At 34.8% G+C, this 18,554-nt stretch overlaps 1 protein-coding gene across 15 annotated transcripts in view; it reads left to right on the top strand.

Annotated features, from left to right (window-relative positions):
• The window catches only part of OtopLa (Otopetrin-like a), an 810,925-nt gene that overhangs the window by 729,296 nt on the left and 63,075 nt on the right, over positions 1–18,554 (top strand). For 3 of the 15 annotated variants that reach the window (XM_068363673.1, XM_068363671.1, XM_068363672.1), the window contains exon 2: positions 16,395–17,426. The exons of the other annotated variants lie outside the window; for them this stretch is intronic. In XM_068363673.1, coding sequence (XP_068219774.1) covers positions 16,975–17,426 — 452 coding nt within the window. In that variant the 5' untranslated portion in view covers positions 16,395–16,974. The remainder of the gene's footprint in view (positions 1–16,394; positions 17,427–18,554) is intronic. 15 annotated transcript variants of the gene reach the window in all.

The raw sequence follows: 18,554 nt of genomic DNA, 5'->3' as shown, positions 1-18,554 counted from the left end.
AAAAAGAACCAGGAAAATATTCAGCAAGAATTGTGTAGAACTTTCGAGTATTAAAAAAAAAAAAAAAAAAAAAAAGTTGGTCTCCTTACCTTCTTCCAACCTCCATGAGAGGCTCTCCTGTCAAGTACCCGGTCACCCCTAGCCCTAGGCTGTATTATGTGTCCGTAACCGTCTTTTGGGCTTCGTTTTATTAGGTTTAGGAGGAAGCGTATTAGGTTACAAAACTTTCTGCTCAAATGCTGACTATTATTTCCATCCCTCTTTTTCTTATGAAGGATTCTGGCGGTTCAGTCGTCGGAGTTTGGTTGTTTTTACTGTTCAAAACTTCAAACTTCCAGTGAATTTATTCATGTTGAACAGGATCATATAAATTTTTTTATGATTTATTTATGAAAGATCTATTGCAATGTTCTCAAAATGTTTAATTTAAATTGTTCATTACTTCCCTTATAGTGTATTTATTTCCTTGTTTCCTTTTCTCATTGGGATATTTTTCCCTGTTGGAGCCCTTGGGCTTATAGCATCCTTCTTTTCCAATTAGGGCTGCAGCTGAGCTAATAATGGTAATAATGATTATAATGATGATGATGATGATGACGATGATAATAATAATAATAATAATAATAATAATAATGATAATAATAATAATAATAATAATAATAGAAGAGATGGAGCCTGATATCAGTCCTTTGTGATTTTATGTCTTCAAGATGAACAATTTTTTACAGTTTTTAACAGCTATTTATAAGCTTTATGGATTTGTAAGACCAAAACGATACTATTTCATAGACGTACCAGATTTTTTAGCGAGGGTTTCTTAGACAGGCAACAGAGGGTGGTATGTTTGTAAGCTATTGACGAGTCTGTTTACCAAAGGGGCAGGAAAGGATCCGAACTACGTGAAGCAATAATCCCTATCGATGGATGTGTTGACTGTCTGATCTTCTTTTCGTTATGGATACACCAATAAATTTTCGAGAGAGCTGATTTTTTTTGTATTGGTAAAAAACCAGGGAAATTTTAGCAGAATCCTTACTGGCGGATTGGATTATGTGCTTTGAAAATACTCACATTTTTATTTCTGTGTTATCTATTTATAGACTAGTGTACGCGACCTTTAAAAAAATCGCGGCTAAATACTTAACTATGCACCCACACGCACATCCCTCTCATCAGGGTAGAACTGCACCCTCTCTCTACTACCCGAGGGACGGGGAGAGCTGAGCGTAACCAGAATATATATATATATATATATATATATATATATATATATATATATATATATATATATATATATATATATATATATATATATTTATTTATTTATATTCAAACACTTGCTCTTTATTAAATAGAGGAGATTCCCTAACGAAAAAAAAAATGCCATTTAAGACGACACTAATATAATGCAAATCACAGTAATGGTGCGTGGCGTCATTAAACATATGCGGAGACCGTGATTTCTATAATAGGTATCGTCTGCAGTTGATGCTGTCATTATTTAAAGCTATTTTTGTGCCCATATTTGTAGAGAACATGAAGTTTCAGTATTTCCTTTTCATTTAAGATTTTTATCACTGCCATGAGCTTCACAGATAAGATAATTGTATCTTGAAAAATAATTTCTTGTGAAGAAGCCTCGAAAAGTACTCTATGTTTTTAATTCTCAGAATAAGGAATTAACTTTTAATTCTCAGAAATAGGAATTAACTTTTAACTCTCAGAATAGTGAATTAACTTTGAATTCTCAGATTAAGGTAATAACTTTCCATTTTCAGAAAAAGGAGTTAACTTTTAATTCTCAGAACAAGGAATTAACTTTTAATTCTCAAAATAAGGAATTAACTTTTAGTTCTGAAATTATCTAGCCCCCCTCTTTATTTTCTGAATTATTCCTTCCATCTCTATGAAAAAGTGGTTTTTACGCCATATCCTGACCTGCCTTGATTAGACTTTTCAAGTCACAAAAAATATTGAAATCCCGCTCACTGAAAATGATTAAACAAGGATTTATAAACATTAAACATAACACTTACACCTAATCAATTAAGAATTGGCTTTGCTGTGATTAACATAAATCGTTTTAATCGGGTTGTAGCTTTGTCTATAACTCATTATTGTTGTCTGCTGTGCGTTGTAGCCAGGTGCATTACAGTAAATACATATTATTGCTAAGGATAAAATACTAACATCTGCCGAAACAATCTTACATTGCTCTCTCTCTCTCTCTCTCTCTCTCTCTCTCTCTCTCTCTCTCTCTCCTTACTCTAGTTGCAGATTTTTCTTTCCCCTTGTCTTCAACATCGAAGGCTTACGTCAGTGGATTTGGTCGTCCCTGTCTTCCTTTTTTCCAGCATCTTCTCTTTCTCTTTTTCACCGGAATCTATCCCCCCCCCCCTCCTCATCTTCCCCTCTTCCTCCCTTCATCCTAACCAGATCATACAACAAATCTCGGTTGACTTAACACAGCTTCCCGTATCAGTAGCTAGGAAACACGCTGCTATTTTTTCTAGCGAACTGAATCTTTCTCTTTTAAACAGATGCGTGTTTTTTATTTTTAGTACTGTATTGTTCCATTTTGATTTGAAATGATGTATTATGATTTAATAGCGTTTTTATAACGTTGCATTGGTTTGATAATTTCCTCTGTCGTATTATTTATGATCAAAGCAATTAATATGTTTTGTCATTGATGTTTTTGGTATCTTTTCTATTTATTTATGGGAATCATTTAGGATTTTTGTAAAAGAAATGTATGCATAAGTAGGGATATTTTTTTTTTACAGTACTGAAGATTTTTTCTTGTGCACCCTCCCCCGCCTTTTTATTTAATTGTATTTCTTCTAGTATATTGTTTATAGATTTGTGTCTTTGGAGACTTAGGTAATTTTGTGGTGTTCTTTTAGGTTAATTTAGAATCATAATTCTTTTAACTTTTGTGTGAGTTTTATAAGCTGTCAGTGTTATGGAGTTTCCTCAAAGAAAGTGTGTATTTTTGTGTGTGTCCGTGTGTGTGTGTGTGCGTGTAGGTACATTGATGTCTGTCTATGAAAATCTGAAATGAATGTTCATCTTCATATGCTAGTTTCTTTAAAAAGTATATAATTTTGTTTAGTTTAATCGAAGGTTATAATGTGATGGAATGGAACGAATGAATTTCCATGATCCTGGAAGTTCTTTGACACTAACTTTCGTGCGTAAATTTATTTCCATCCAAGGAAGTAGAATACAACTACTTTGACGTTATCTCATTAAACCGGGATGATGAGGGCTAAGTAATAACTCAGATAAGGGGATTAACAAATTACCTAATGTAAGTATAGTCTGTGGAAGAAATGCAAATTTACGTATTTGAATTGTATATTCAGAGTTTATCAGCTTCATCAAGTAGTTATAAGGAAGAAAAACTGATTTGAATTTCACAGAAGGAAACTACGTAGATAACATACAGATTTTAGAAAGTCTATCCATCGATTTTTCGTGAATAATTTTTTAAAAGCAAAAATAGTATATCCAAGCGATTTCGCTGGCATTGTCATTGCTCATGGTGGGTGAAAAAGGTTCTAATAATTTGATCAGTGGTTATTAATACGAGGAATAATCATGTACGTTTAATTCCCTAATTTATATTAGTTTGACTCTCTCTCTCTCTCTCTCTCTCTCTCTCTCTCTCTCTCTCTCTCTCTCTAAGAACATATATAACTAATATATCATACATATTTGGACCATGTTAGTTCGTACCGAAATATTTCCATGGTTAGATTATGCTTAGGAAATTCATCTTCTGTAGCTCCTGTTTTGTCAAATGATCGATCATCCTCTATGTCTTGTAAATTTTTATGAGAAAAATCCTTTAAACTTAAACTTTTCGTTCCAGAATATAATGAAATTACGTTTTTTAGCAAGTTTAATCTTGGTAATGAAGTACCTTAAGATACACAATAGTTCATGAGACTTTTTTAGGAAAAATATTCACCTTTAGTTAAAAGCCTTACCTCAAATGGATGTTTACATTTCTTTTGATTCGGAAATGATATTTGTCCCTATTGGGATTATTTCCCAGACATGGATATGACACGCGACCGAATGAGACCGGAAGTGAGCGAACGCTTGCGGAAATTGACATTACCTGCCCTTACTTGAAGACTCCATCGTTTTCTTTCCTTTTATTAGTGTTCCAACAGTGCTGAGGGAATATCTTTACTTCCTTCCGCTTTTCTCTTGCAAATATAAGAATCATTTCTGTTCCACGATTTTGAAATGCTTATTGTTTAGTTTTTTTTTTTTTTTTTTTTTTTTTTTTTTGAGGGGGGAAGGGTGAACTTATTTGTGAAGATTCTAGGTTATTTGGATGGGAAAGGGTGAAATTATTTTTAAAGATGTATTCAAATTGAGAAAAAGAGTAAAGTTTGAGACTTGTTATATGAAAATATTATTGCAGAGCTTGGTAGGCATCCAATAGCAAGAGGAAACGAAAGGGATGGGGGAAGGCAGGAAGGGGTATCGCCAAGGGATTTTACTCTGATAACAAAAGGGATGTAGGAAAAGAAACAGGTGCTTCTGTTGGATTAAGGAAAAGGGAACAAAAATATCTGAGAGAGAGAGAGAGAGAGAGAGAGAGAGAGAGAGAGAGAGAGACTGGAACGAGTTGGGCAGAGACAGGGACAGTAGTGGGAAGGGGGGGGGGTGGCATTGGGCTGGGGGCCAGGGATGGCAGTGTTTTCACTGAATATTGATCCGACAGAGGAGATCTCACCCTTACCTCGCACGCGCCTGTCTCCCCCCTCCCCCTTTCCCCTCACTACCTTCCCCCAGGTGGAACTATTATACCCTCTATCGTTGTCTACTCTCCCCCATCCTCCCCTCTCGCCTTTTCCCCTTCGTCTCTACAGACTCACACAAACAGGCACACACACGGATGCTGTGCTCTCTCTCTCTCTCTCTCTCTCTCTCTCTCTCTCTCTCTCTCGTCTGCTCTTTGTCTGTTGGCACTGACGCCGAAGTCGTTGTAGGCTCACTATTTCCGCGATGGATAACCTCTTTGCCAGAAGTTTGTTAAACCTTTTGTTATTATTATTTTGTTGTTATTTATCAGATGGGGCTTTTGTTCTTTTAATTAATTTTTTAAGTTATAAGATCGTCTGCTTCTTTTAACTAATGAATTTCAATTAGTCTCTTTTATTTAGGTTTTAAATTTTTACGTAATAAATTAACATTGGCCGCCTTTCCAATTTCAAATAACGTATTTGTAGTGTATGCGACCCGTCAGTAATGACGGTTGAATATTTAGATATATATGTACACACACGCACCCTCTATCACCAGGGTATGTATACTCTCTCTGCCCCCTATCCAAGGGACGGGGAGAGACCGAGTAGTTATGCGTCTGGTAATGCCGCTGGGCTTAATTGGATATATATATATATATATATATATATATATATAATGTCCAGACACTTGCTCTTTATTACATAGGGGAGATGACCATTACTGCCCATTTAGAACCTCGGAGCGAAGAGGTAGCAACCGAAAGTTTACAGAAAGCAGACCATATTTTATGGATTTTATTGTATCTTTCAATTGAACCAAAGGGCGAACTGTCAACCCCTCTGACCCTACATATGAAGGAAATGAAGGGCTGGAAATTCCTGTCGTCTACTTCATCTTCAGATTTTAATTTGGAAATATTAGAAAAAAATGACACAATAAAGGATGTCATTAGCACCAGCTCTGAGTAAAAGTATTTAAATTCATTACCACATTTACTCAGTTTTGAAAGTTATGATGTATTCGAAAATGCCTCTCTCCCCATTTGAAGAATTTCCTTGATGATTATAGAAGTTTTCTTATTTTTTTTTTCAACTTAGTGTTATTTTATGTCTTTCCTTCATTATGTGTTCTTTTATGTCTTTCCTTCATTATAATTCGTTCAAATTACAAGGGAACTGTAAGATGATACCGGGGCTTAAAAACCTTTCTTCTCTAAATTCAGTCTGATTTTCAACTAGAAAAAAAAACCAATGAAATAACTACGATAGAGGGAAAACATGGCTTTGAATGGCTTTTATTTAGGCGTGAAATTCAATTTGCAACTATTTACTTTAGGTATCAGTATACCACGCATTTTGATGCCTTTTCGCTTTGCATAATCAAAATAACTTGACTTATCCCAGATTATTCAAAACTCAAATCAAATTAATTTATTTCTGAATAAGGAGAACAATTTTATAATTGATAATGTCAATGTTGCCACTGCTAATAAAAATCATTTATACGGAAGTTAAACTTTCCTCTGGATATCTGAATTTTTATAAATGTTTCGCTTATAAATGGCTGAAAACAACTTTTCCCCGATAAATATTGCTCCAAAGCATCTCACTCTTGAATGTTCTCGTAAAGGGTCCTTTATGGGACTTGTCTTCATATTCCTTTTACCCCCATTAAACTACGCCAATAGCAATTTGGGTCTTCTTTGATAGGGTCTGCGCCCTCAACCCCCTTGTCCCTCTTCACTGTATTATGTGTCCTCTCCACCGCCACAACACAACACAACAGGTTTCATTTTCACGTAACGCTTCTCAAACAGTTCAATTTCGGTAGGGTTCAACGGCTCAACGTTGGAAGGGTCAAAGAAATCGAGCGTTACTCGTTGCTGTCCTACTTGCAGAAGCTGCCATTGTAAATTCAGAGGTAAACACAATAGCCCTTGAGGATTAAGATGTCACACGATATCATGTGCTCCGTTTTGTGCGAGCGCATCAGATGGAGGTCCTTCCATGGGTTTTGCGGTTTATTTCAAGATCCTATTTCATCTCGTAAGGACTTTTGTTTTCATGTAAGAAAAATTGTATGCAAGTAGAAAATCATTATATATTGATTAATTAATAAAGCTGACATCAATACCAAACGCTTTATGTGGACAATCAAAAGATATTGCTTTTTGTTGTTGATCCTGATGTTTTGGTTTTCAAGACCATTTCAAGTTTTGAGCGTAAGTGATATAGGTTATCTACGCGAACTCTGAGATGACTTGTGGTTTTGGTTTCTTTTGTTATGTGAGGAATATCTCGGGGTATTAAAACCACAGACGACCGCCATCTGCTTCCTTATCTCTCAGTATCGTCTGACAAAAGCGTACGTCTCTCTCTCTCTCTCTCTCTCTCTCTCTCTCTCTCTCTCTCACACACAAATATACAAAGATTGTCCATATATTTATATTTCAACTAGCATTGAGTAAAAATTACTCTTACATTAATAGTTATATAAACTAAAGCTATTCAAGATAATTTTCAAGTTTTTTATTACTGGTAATAATTGGTTTAATGATTTTCGGGTGACTTACTATAGTCTTCCGTAAATTCGTGAATTCTTGTGTTAAAAACTCATTTTCCTATTTTGGGCAGGCGAATATTCAATATTTTAAAATGGGCACTACTGTGAAATTTTGGGGAAACCCCCCCCCCCCCAAAAAAAAAAAGAAAAAAAAAACAGAAGACAAATTTCATTCTTAGTTTCGACAGTTTATCGTGGTTTTCATATTTCCATTCCTTTGATACCAAAGTGATTTATAGGATATGTGTTTTGGTTTTTATTAATCTTTTTACAGGAAAGTTTTGTCATAACTGTGACTTTCCAAAAAATCAAACTTAACTCCGTCTTCCCGGATGTATCTTTCAATAGGATGATCAGGAAAGGTCGTTCTCGGGTTTCAGTTTACCAACCACATTACAAAAGTGAATGAACAACGCATAATTATTTTCATCTCTATAGATAGGAAATCAATATTTTTGTAATTTTTTAAAATAAGGTTCTGTCTTCTTTTCTCTGAAACCTAAGCGTAGCTACACCCTCTACACTATTTTTATACTACCTTGCAAAATTGTCTTTCCAAATTGTAAACTTTGAACAGAATTTGTGTTTACAAAATTTATTTTCTTGGTTTTGTTTCCTTGCCACAAAATATTTATTCCTGCAAACGGTGTTTGTTTTATCTTATAGTATGTCCATATTGGTTCTTCTTTATTGTTTGAAATATAATAGACTATAAAAGCATGTCGAGTGGGCAAAACTCCGCCACGGCAGCTTATTTCTCGAAACCAGTTTGCCTTCCCAGAATCAATTTAGATAGTAGAAGTATTTGAAGTCTGCTTGACAACCATGTGCGAACTTTGAATTAAGGTTAGGGTTAATTCAGTCGACCTTTTGCTCGACATTGCCCTTAACCTTTGACCTAGGACTTTCAAAATTCAATCACTTTTACGTCTCAAAATAACAATTAATCCTTGAAATTTTCACTACTCTATGGTAAATTGTGGCCAGGAAGTTATTCACAAGCACACAAGCAGGGGCAAAAACATAACCTCCTTCCAACTTTGTTGGCGCAAGTAATGAATCTCTATATGGTTTCATTATAGAATTTCACAATTTTATTATATTTTCTTGAAAGAAGAACTTTTACTGTTCTATGTATGCAAGAAGGGTTTCCTTTCGCTGCAGCCATTTAATAATAATTTTCGATTTTCGATCGTCTAACATTTTCCGAACACATACAATGGAACGCATGTTCTTATATAATGGCAGTAACAAATGAAAATTAGAAGAATTATAAAAACATCTAAATCAGCAAATGTGTATTTATGTGTGTATGTATGTCATATTTTGGTAAAAAATAATTAATTAATTTATAAGTTTATCCTAAAGCTATATTTTTGGATATGTGTTTAACTCGATGGGCAACCTTCATAGTATCCTTTTACGAATACACATAAGTAATATAAAAATTTTATTTCGTACTTTAGTAAGAATAAGTTTATTTTTTATGTTGTCTCCAGCATTTTCATGTCATCGATTTTTATGTCTCTTTATACCTTCTTGTTTATCAGTGATATGTCAAGAATGCAGTATGTCCATCACACGCACTGAAAGAACTTTCCATCTCTATTCTTTACCATTCATGATGCTCTCTCTCTCTCTCTCTCTCTCTCTCTCTCTCTCTCTCTCTCTCTCTCTCTCTCTCTCTCTCTCTCTCTCTCTCTCGTTATGGCACCGCGTTTGAGTCTCGGACCGGGCGAAGAGGAACATCCCTAAAAATTGAAATTGCCTCTTCACCTGAGCAGTAAATTAGGTGCTTAATTATTAGCCAACTATTGCGGCTTGCAGTGACGGTGGAGAGAGAGAGAGAGAGAGAGAGAGAGAGAGAGAGAGAGAGAGAGAGAGAGACCTCTGTCTCCGACATACATAACACACGGGGAGGGCCTCGACGAGGTAATCATCATACACATGTTCAAGCTTTGACATAAAACCATTTTCGTATAAGCTTTATTTCATCTTCCTAAAATGGCGACCATCGATACCAAATCTTACGCTTGAAGAAGCATCATCAACTTATTTTTATCTCATTTTGTTTATTTCTAATTCTTGCTGCGACTCGGTATCATGCCACCTCTCTTTTCTCCGCGGCCACTTCATCTCACTCAGCCTCCTCTTGCCTCTAAAAAAAAGTGTCTAATTAAACTTTTAGATATTGATTATGTGTGTTTGAGATAGAAGAGCGGGAGGGGTGGGGGGAGACGATAACTAGACTGCTCTTAACCTGACTATTTTACCTGATTCGTAAGATGAGGTAGAGATGCGTATAGATTTTGTGAGGATATAACCAAAGTATTATTGTGCTGTGATTACTTTAAGACCATAGGAATTTAAATATACCTTTATTTAAAAAAAAAAATTGTGGCTAAACCACATTACATAACTATTAATTAATGCTTACTGTAACCTTTTAAACTATTCCCTTCCATGGTAAGTTAGCCAACTGCCCAGACTCTTCTTTCACAAATCTTCTCTATCAGCAAGAGCAAAAAAAGTGCCCGATATTATGACATCTGGATCATTTGTGTGTGTGTGTGTGTGTGTGTGTGGCTGTGTGTGTGTGTGTGTATAAACTGGCAGTTTCACAGGTTGAGTGTACAGACGACGAAGTAGTTTAAGATCGAAGGATAACTAGACATGAGAGAAAGTTCCTTTAGATTTTATCTGTCTCCCTTGATAGTGTAAATGATTAGTTTGTCTGGGTGTAATAGCTACCGTTGGTACTGCCGCGTGCTGAACAGACAGAGAGATAGATGTATGCGTGACTCGAAGGTTTTTCATTTACTTTAGCCTTCTTTTCTTGAGCAGTCTCACTATCATTACTAGTTCCAATGTCTGCCACCCCTATTCCAATGCAGCGTTATCTTCCACATCAACTGATCGTACCCTGATACGAGTGATCTTTCAGGAAAATGTTTTTAATGTTTCGATTTTCATAAGCTTTTATTATTATTATTATTATTATTATTATTATTATTATTATTATTATTATTATTATTATTATTATTATTATTCAGGATGATCATACGGTCGGGTAGAACGAACTTAAAAACCTCACATGTAAGAAAAAAGACTAAAAAGTAAAAGGTATTATGCCGTTTTAGAAGGACCTTGACATTCAATAAGAAATTTATGTATTTTATATATAGCCAGACAATCTTATTATATAGGGGATATATATATATATATATATATATGTGTGTGTGTGTATATATATATATATATATATATATATATATATATATATATATATATATATATATATATATATTCTAAAACCGTAGTTCAAAAGAACTATTTTTTCGTGCAGTTGGGGAACTCGGTATTCATATTGCAGTTTTCCAATACTGTCTGAAGCACCTTTGCTGTAAAGGAATTTCCAATTGCAAAGGAAAGCATGATGGAAAAGCGGAATTCTGAGTTCCCCAGAAACTCAAAAATATTTCTTTTGAACCTAGGCTTGGGTTAATTTGGCGTTTTGATATTGGGAACTATTTATTATAGAATATTTCTCCACTACAGTTATACATAGGTTTGAAAGTACATGTTTCTAATCTCTCTCTCTCTCTCTCTCTCTCTCTCTCTCTCTCTCTCTCTCTCTCTCTCTCGTGAAACTCGCTGTCAGTAATGGGGATGCTTTATTGTCTCATAATGATGTGTGGTCACCAAATTATTTTATTATGGGTTTTTTTCTGCTTAATTGTTTCCTCAGTTTTATTTGACGTTCTGTTTTATGCATTTTGTTACTGTTTATTACCATTAGTTATTGGTGTGCTATATCTGACCTTCCTGAGAGAGAGACATAAAATTGCCATGACGTTAGTTGCCCCACAGAACTGCACAGTAGCCTTTAGGTTCTTAGCACACTCCTTTCTGATACCTCTTTTACAGCGTATCCAATCCCCTCTAGGTGTTCCTGTCTCCCACTCCCAATTCATCCAAAGTATATGGATTTTCACCAACCTATTTTCGTCCGTTCTTTCCACAACGCCAAACCATCTAAAACATTCTTGTACATCCATATACTTATACTAATCTTTCTACAACTTAAGGGATCTCATTACATTTCTCACTCAATTAGTTCTTTTTCTTCACATACTCTCAGGTAGTTCCTCTGAATTCCCTTTAAATCAATTGGTTCAACAATCGCTTCATGTATTATTAATTTGGTTTTCTTAAACAAGACAAGTTCCTCCCGATTCTTTTACCCACACTCATCTATCTTTCTTGCTTCACCTATTATGTGCCTCACATCTCTCCTTTTAAACTTTTGTGTTATATTTATTCCTCTGGCTTATTCGAATCAAGCGCTCCCAATTAGTTTTTCACAAAATAGCATTCGTTCCATCTACTTATTTTCCATTTACAGACCTACACACACATACACACACTTTAATGAGGTAGTTTTGGTGGAGTACAAAAATAAAATCGTGTCCTTTTGTTCTCATTTGAAGTTTAATTTTATAAAGACATTTAGTATTGCTTATATTCCGCGCTTTCATATATTTCCAACATTTGAATCTTATTTCGTCTTGATCAATTTTGTCTCATTTTCCTTTTTCTGCATTAAGGTTATTTCTCACATTCTCATATAATTCTCTCCGTCTAGCCATATAATTGAAGAAGCACGCTTCATAGAAATTTGTTGTAGTTTGATTCAATGTAATTAACCGTCTTGGAACTCAAGATGATTGAGGTTAGTTATCGCCATTGTGGGACCAAATGGAGGAAAATAGGATTCTTTGCCTATGAATTCTTAGACGCTGGAAGGAAGTACAATGCGAACCAGACATCTGATGTTTATGTACTTGTGTTCGCGTGCATAGTAGCAATCGTTCTTGTAATGAGCAGACAAACAAAGGAATCATGCATACTCAGTCTTGATTTTAATCGTTTTGCCAATACGAAAACATTTTTTTTTACATATTTCACGAATTTTTTCCTTGATATTTAACGTCCATTAGCCTATGTAGTTTGCGTCTCTCGGTATCCATTCTTTCAGTTTTCTCTAGCTCAGCTAATGGTAGTACTTGTCACGCTATTTGCAGTTACTGAATCGATATACTGTATGCGGCTTACTCAGTTGCCGTGTAACAAAAATACATTCCTTTACTTGACAGTAGACTCGAACATTCAACTCCTTATTTTATATATGTTGGGGGTTTCTTGAAGCTTCTTTCTAAGATAATGCATCATAGTATATTCTTTGGATGTACACTTTGATATCGAAATTTCCGTTCAACATTTATTTTTGTTTCTTAGATGAGAATTGAGTCTCTGAGGCTTCTTTTCTCACTCAATATATACTTGCTTTTATATATTTCTGTCAATTTTGAATTAGGTCTTTACCTTTATCTAAAATTAAGAAATACTAATACATTTGTTTAATACATTAAGCTTTGGGACCACATATTTCCATATTACAGGTTACACCATTTCTGTTAATATTTTTCTATCAAAACCCGTTATTTATTAATGGGATTCTTATAAAGTATTCCCCATTCAGGGATTTACAGAACTTACCTTTATTTTCTCTCGCTACAATGACATGCGCATGGCATGGCTGTTTATTGTAGATCAGGGCTGTCTTTATATTTCCAGAAAAAGAAATTGTGAATGTTACCTTTATGAGAGTTTTTCATCGGAGTGTTTAGTAAATATAATGTTTGTGCATTTAGATCCCACTGCATCCCCACTGAAAACTGCTGTAAATTTGATTTCTGCTGAGCAAATGTTGTGCTGCCATCTATTGACGCAAAAAAAAAAATCCTCTGTTGTCTGTGAGTTGTGAATGTTTTGTACAAGGTCTGGCATAGCACAGTATTATTGGTCAACATACCAGGTCGTTTCTGTAATTCTTTTAATCATCTAGTTATCTAAAGTTGATGAATGACTATGCTTGATTTTCATTTCAATACTCTCGATCGAGTTTTAAGTACTACGTCTATCGTAGAGGAAACCAGTTATTGGTATTTCCGGTACCAATAAACAAGCTCCTGCTAAATTTGTGAGATCTATTGCTTGATTATAGGTGGTGAATTAGTGTTCAAACATATGTGGTTATTGGCTTGGAAAATGGAATGTAGCAAAGACAGATAAATTACACATCTTGTTGAAAATCTATTATACTTTTAGATTTATTGAGGTGTTTGTATGTGTGTGTATATATAAATATATATATATATATATATATATATATATATATATATATATATATATATAGATATATATATATATATATATATATATACATATATACATACATACATACATACATACATACATACATATATATATATATATATATATATATATATATATATATATATATATATATATATATATATATATAATGATAATAATAAGAAAATTCATTGATGAAATTTGCCTTTAGCATTTTCTAATAATAATTAAAATAAAGCCTGACCTCAATGTTTCTTGTGCATTACTGTATTAGAATTACTGCGAATCATTTAGTGATTAAAAACTTATACCTCTACTTACGTGGACACAATTGCAATATATTTTTTTTTCTTAATATTGCTCTGAAGCTGGTAGAACCTAGATGGTACATGAGGAAATTTATAATTTATTTTTAATCTTATATACACAATCATATCATAGTCAACTGTTTGTAAAGATTCACTACTTACCTGGGCGTCGTGATACTGTACGTGAAGGGTATTCTGGGTCACCCTCCCACTTTGGTTTTGCTGAAAATATTCCACATAACATTTGTACCCACCTTTCAAAGAGATGCCTGGTGTACATTCAACTAACCCCTTTACATTTCACTGTTTTCCTCCCTTGATAAAGTAATTTTTTCATTCAATAATGTTTTGCCTGTTCCAGAAGATAATGTGAGTACAGATTGTAATGGTTAAAAATAAAATTTCCTTCCCTCCAGTGCTCTCTAAGATTGCTGAAAAGCCGATTTTTAAGAACCTAAGTAAGTACCTTGAATTTAGGCATTTGCTTCTTAATAGCTAGTATGCATATGAAAAAAACATTTAGGAACTTGTGATGCCCCTTTTAGAAAATTTGACCGATGGTTATGAGGATAGAATAGTTGAAAATGATTTTCGTGCAACTTTTTGCCTAGTCAGTGAGATATATACTGTTTTAAACTTTATACCTTAGGTTTTTTTGGATGATGGACATAGTCACCTTCCCTGGTTTTCAAGAGACTGGCAACGCAGAGATTTTGTTGATAGTGTTGATACTGGTGATGTGATTGATATATTTGAGTATGAAAAATGCATACTTGGCGATGATGCAACTTTATATTTAATCATAAACTCACCGCCCATCCGAAGGTCCTACTTTTATAAGTAAATGGTACTTTGTACTCAGGTGGGTATGAGGTTGAAATCATAATGTCTAGACCACATTGATTAGCTGTCACTGTGCTATCCATTCCATTGATTATTCAATGTCGTCTGGTAGCACGCTTTGTGAAAGTTTCTGATCGGTTGATGTTCTTGAGGATTTTAGAAGTACAGAAAAATTTAACATCCATTTTTTTATCTTTAGTTCTGTTATGAAATTTCTGGTCATATGTCTAGATGACAGAAAAATCCCAAAAATTTTATTTTCCTCATAATTATGGTGAAAATTTTGGTTTTCTCTTTTCTTGAGAGCGCCTGTTACAATTTCGTTCATTGCTGGATGATGTCCCATTTTTATATTTCGTTTTGGTATGGAGATTTCGATCATCTTAGTGTTAGAGTGTCTGGAATTCTTGTATAACCTACCTGTTGCATTGGAGAGATTCAACAACCTTGTCCTGCCCTGCGTCAGATTACTTATTTTACGTAGTATTGCTGTGGAAGTATGGATGTAATATACTCGTATATTTATATAGATATATATATATATATATATATATATATATATATATATATATATATATATATAAAAGCACAATATGCTTTATAGGAGTATATCCATTAAGATCTATCCCAACTAAATACAGAGAGATTTGGGAACTTTATGCGTTAAATTCCTCTACACATTTGTTGATCCATACTGTGAAATAGTTGCCTTGTATTTAGTAAAACGTTGTCTTTCAGCCAGGGTTGGTGATGAGCATAATAACAATATCCTTTCAAAATCTTAGGTGATTATCAGAAGCTCAGCATCTTGGAAAGGCTTAACGTTGAATTAGCAAGTAGCCTACCCATTGTATTACAGATATATTGATTTGAGCCCTGGAAGATTATGAAAGGAAACGCGGGAGTACCAGACCTTCCATCTTGTAAACAGGTTCCTAGGCTGTTAGGTGTGTCAGTTAGGATGATGGCAGTGTTATTGATAACTATAATGTATTTTAGAGTGGTCTGAGCAATTCTATTCACTTCATACTCGTATCTCAAAAATTGATGCTTGCTCTAAAAAAACATTAAACTTTTTTAAATTGTATTTTCTAATAATAATAATAATAATAATAATAATAATAATAATAATAATAATAATAATAATAATAATAATAATTGAATAGATTGTAATCAGTTGACCGCAGTGCCCTAGAATTCAACTCGCCTTGTACTTAGAAGAGATATTTTTAATCATTACTTGTAGGTGGCGTTTGTGCGAAATGAAAGTATAGGTTTATCCGTTTTTATGTTTTTTTTTTTTTTTTTTTTTTTGCTCTACGTACTCTGGGTGTCTGAGGGGGTAAGGGCTATTTGTGGTCTACTTCCTGCAGTGTCATTCGTTTGTCTATCGTGTTCTTATTAAATAAAAAATATAACTCCTCTAAGAATTTAGATCTTCAACATTAATGAAAACAAAAAGTATGGAGCCTTGCCTGGTCTTCTAGATTATGATTCCTATGGTTTCTGTCTTGGCGACTTATTCATATACTTTTATTTTACCTTATTTACATTTGTAAAGGAATCTTGAGATTTTAAATGTGCTCTTTTTGTTGTTTGTGGATTGCCCGTGTCATGCTTTGGTTTGTCGTTCTAAAAGTCTTGTTATTCTGATGTGCCTTAAAATGATATTCTGATGTTGACTGCAAACAGGTTAATCGAAATCAACGAGCAAGGAGTAAGAAAGTGTGATACGAACGAGGAATGTAGGAAGAGAGAGAATGTGTGTGTTATGAAGTTCTGCAACGCCCGTAAGAAATAAGAGAGGGAGATTTCTCCCCCTGTCACGGATCTGTGATAGTCGTGATAACAAGGAAAGTGAACAGCTCAATCTTCTTCTGCAGTATTATCGTTGTTATGATAGAACTCATTAACATTTACAAGTAGTAATAAATCGAAATCGAAGCGATACGTAGCATGTGATACTCCAGTTCATATCTTCTTCCGTATGTGTAATCTTAATTGGCAAGAGCCTTCTTTGTGATGTTGGTGATAATGGTGAAAGTGATTGTAAGATATGGGTGAAGATTTGTAAAGGACTGACAGATTTTTTATAGAGATTTCTCCTGGTGAAGTAAGATATTAGACATAAGGAACAAACAAACGAAAATGTTGGAGTAAGGCTGAATTGGGGAAACTACAGATAGAGACAGGAGTTGCTGTCTCTTATTTGCCCTATTAAGAGGGCCCCCTATTTTCCCGAAAAAAAATACCCTGACAACAACTGCTCAAAATGACCGAGGAAATGTCGGTCGCCACTGTGGATGGGGCCATGCAACAGCAGCAACAACAACAACCTGGTGCAGGTGGAGGAGGAGGTGGAGGAGGCGGAGGAGGAGGAGGGGGTGGTGGAGGCCAGGGAGGAGGAGGTACCATCCACTCTTCGGACACCCTGACCTTAGACACCCCTCCAACGGCCCCGCCCTCCGACTCCTCGCATCACCACCAGCAGCATCACTACCGTCAATCGGGTTCTCACCTGAGCTATGTCTCGGATAAGATGGATCTGAGAACCCCCGATTCTGTCAAGGAGAAAGAAGGTTTAGATGAACGCATGGAAAGGAGTGTGAGTGGGTTGAGTGGCCGTGTGCCGTCCATGCCCCAAGGGATGGCGGGGGTCGTGGTGCCCTATGATCCCGAGTGTGGCTGTATAGCTCCCATTCCTCCGTACCCGACCAACGCCAAGTAAGTCCTTTGCCTCATCCCCTCTCGTGATGATCATGATCAAGATCATGGTTGGGAGGAAGGATCATAATAATATCACTGAGTAGTAGTGTTTGTTCTGGTCGGACAAGTGTTGTTGTGGCCTTGATTAAGTGCTGTTTATTTGAGTAGAAATAGACTTGAGTAGGAGTGAATGGAGTAGCTGGTGAAAATCACTCATTATGTGTGTACTTTACTTCCAGGCAAATTCCTTACCTTACATTTTTAGTTCCATCTTCTGCATGACAGGTGTGTATGTATGTATGTATGCCTGTACGTGAGTGCGTGTTTCCTTAACTTAATCAGCAGCCTTAAGGTAAGTTTTTTAAATGTACATAAGCCTGAGCAACCCAGTTGTTATTTTTTTTCGAGTACTTTGTATTCGTCATGATATTTCAGATTATTTCTATCTATAAAATTTTAATGCATGATTTACTGCATCTACCCAATTGTATTTAGCTTGAAAGCGTTCTAACATATGATAGTGTTTGCATCTTTATCCAGAAATGTATGTACATTTTTATAATTGTGAATGAATAAATGCGTGCTGGCCTAAGACCCAACGAATTTTATGGTGACCGATTTCCAAAAATCTGTCTGAAATTGATGCTTATTCTGATTTATTTTGTATTCAAATAATCTATATTATGTATCAGGTTTGCAGGTGACTATATGATACATATTTTACGATGGCTTACCTGAATCAAGATTCTTTTTTTCCCTGGTCTACATCATGGGACGTTTTACCCCCATATAGTATTTTCCTGTTTTTTCCTATATACTTTATCCTCTTTTTATCTCACTATTTAGTAAATTTTTACATTTGTTTAATATACTGTTTTGAGTGAATTTCCGAGAGTTGTCGTTTTTTTTTCGTTTTTTTTTTTTTAAGAAAGACTGAAAATCCATAGAATATTACGGTTGGTTAAAATTATTTTCCCTTATTCTCGCAAGGCAAAAGCAGCTACGATTGGTAACTTGACCTTACTCTTCTAATACTCTCTTTTTACTAAAATACTGTAATGTGATTCATCATCTGCTCATTTTGAACCATTTTTAAAGTGACCTCTCATTCTATCTCAACCGAATCTTTCGTGATTCTTGTTCGCC

The sequence above is a fragment of the Palaemon carinicauda genome, chromosome 40 (assembly GCF_036898095.1).
Source record: "Palaemon carinicauda isolate YSFRI2023 chromosome 40, ASM3689809v2, whole genome shotgun sequence".
Lineage (NCBI taxonomy): Eukaryota > Metazoa > Arthropoda > Malacostraca > Decapoda > Palaemonidae > Palaemon > Palaemon carinicauda.
Note: the sequence above shows the minus strand (reverse complement) of the source record. Positions and strands in the feature narration are given on the sequence as shown.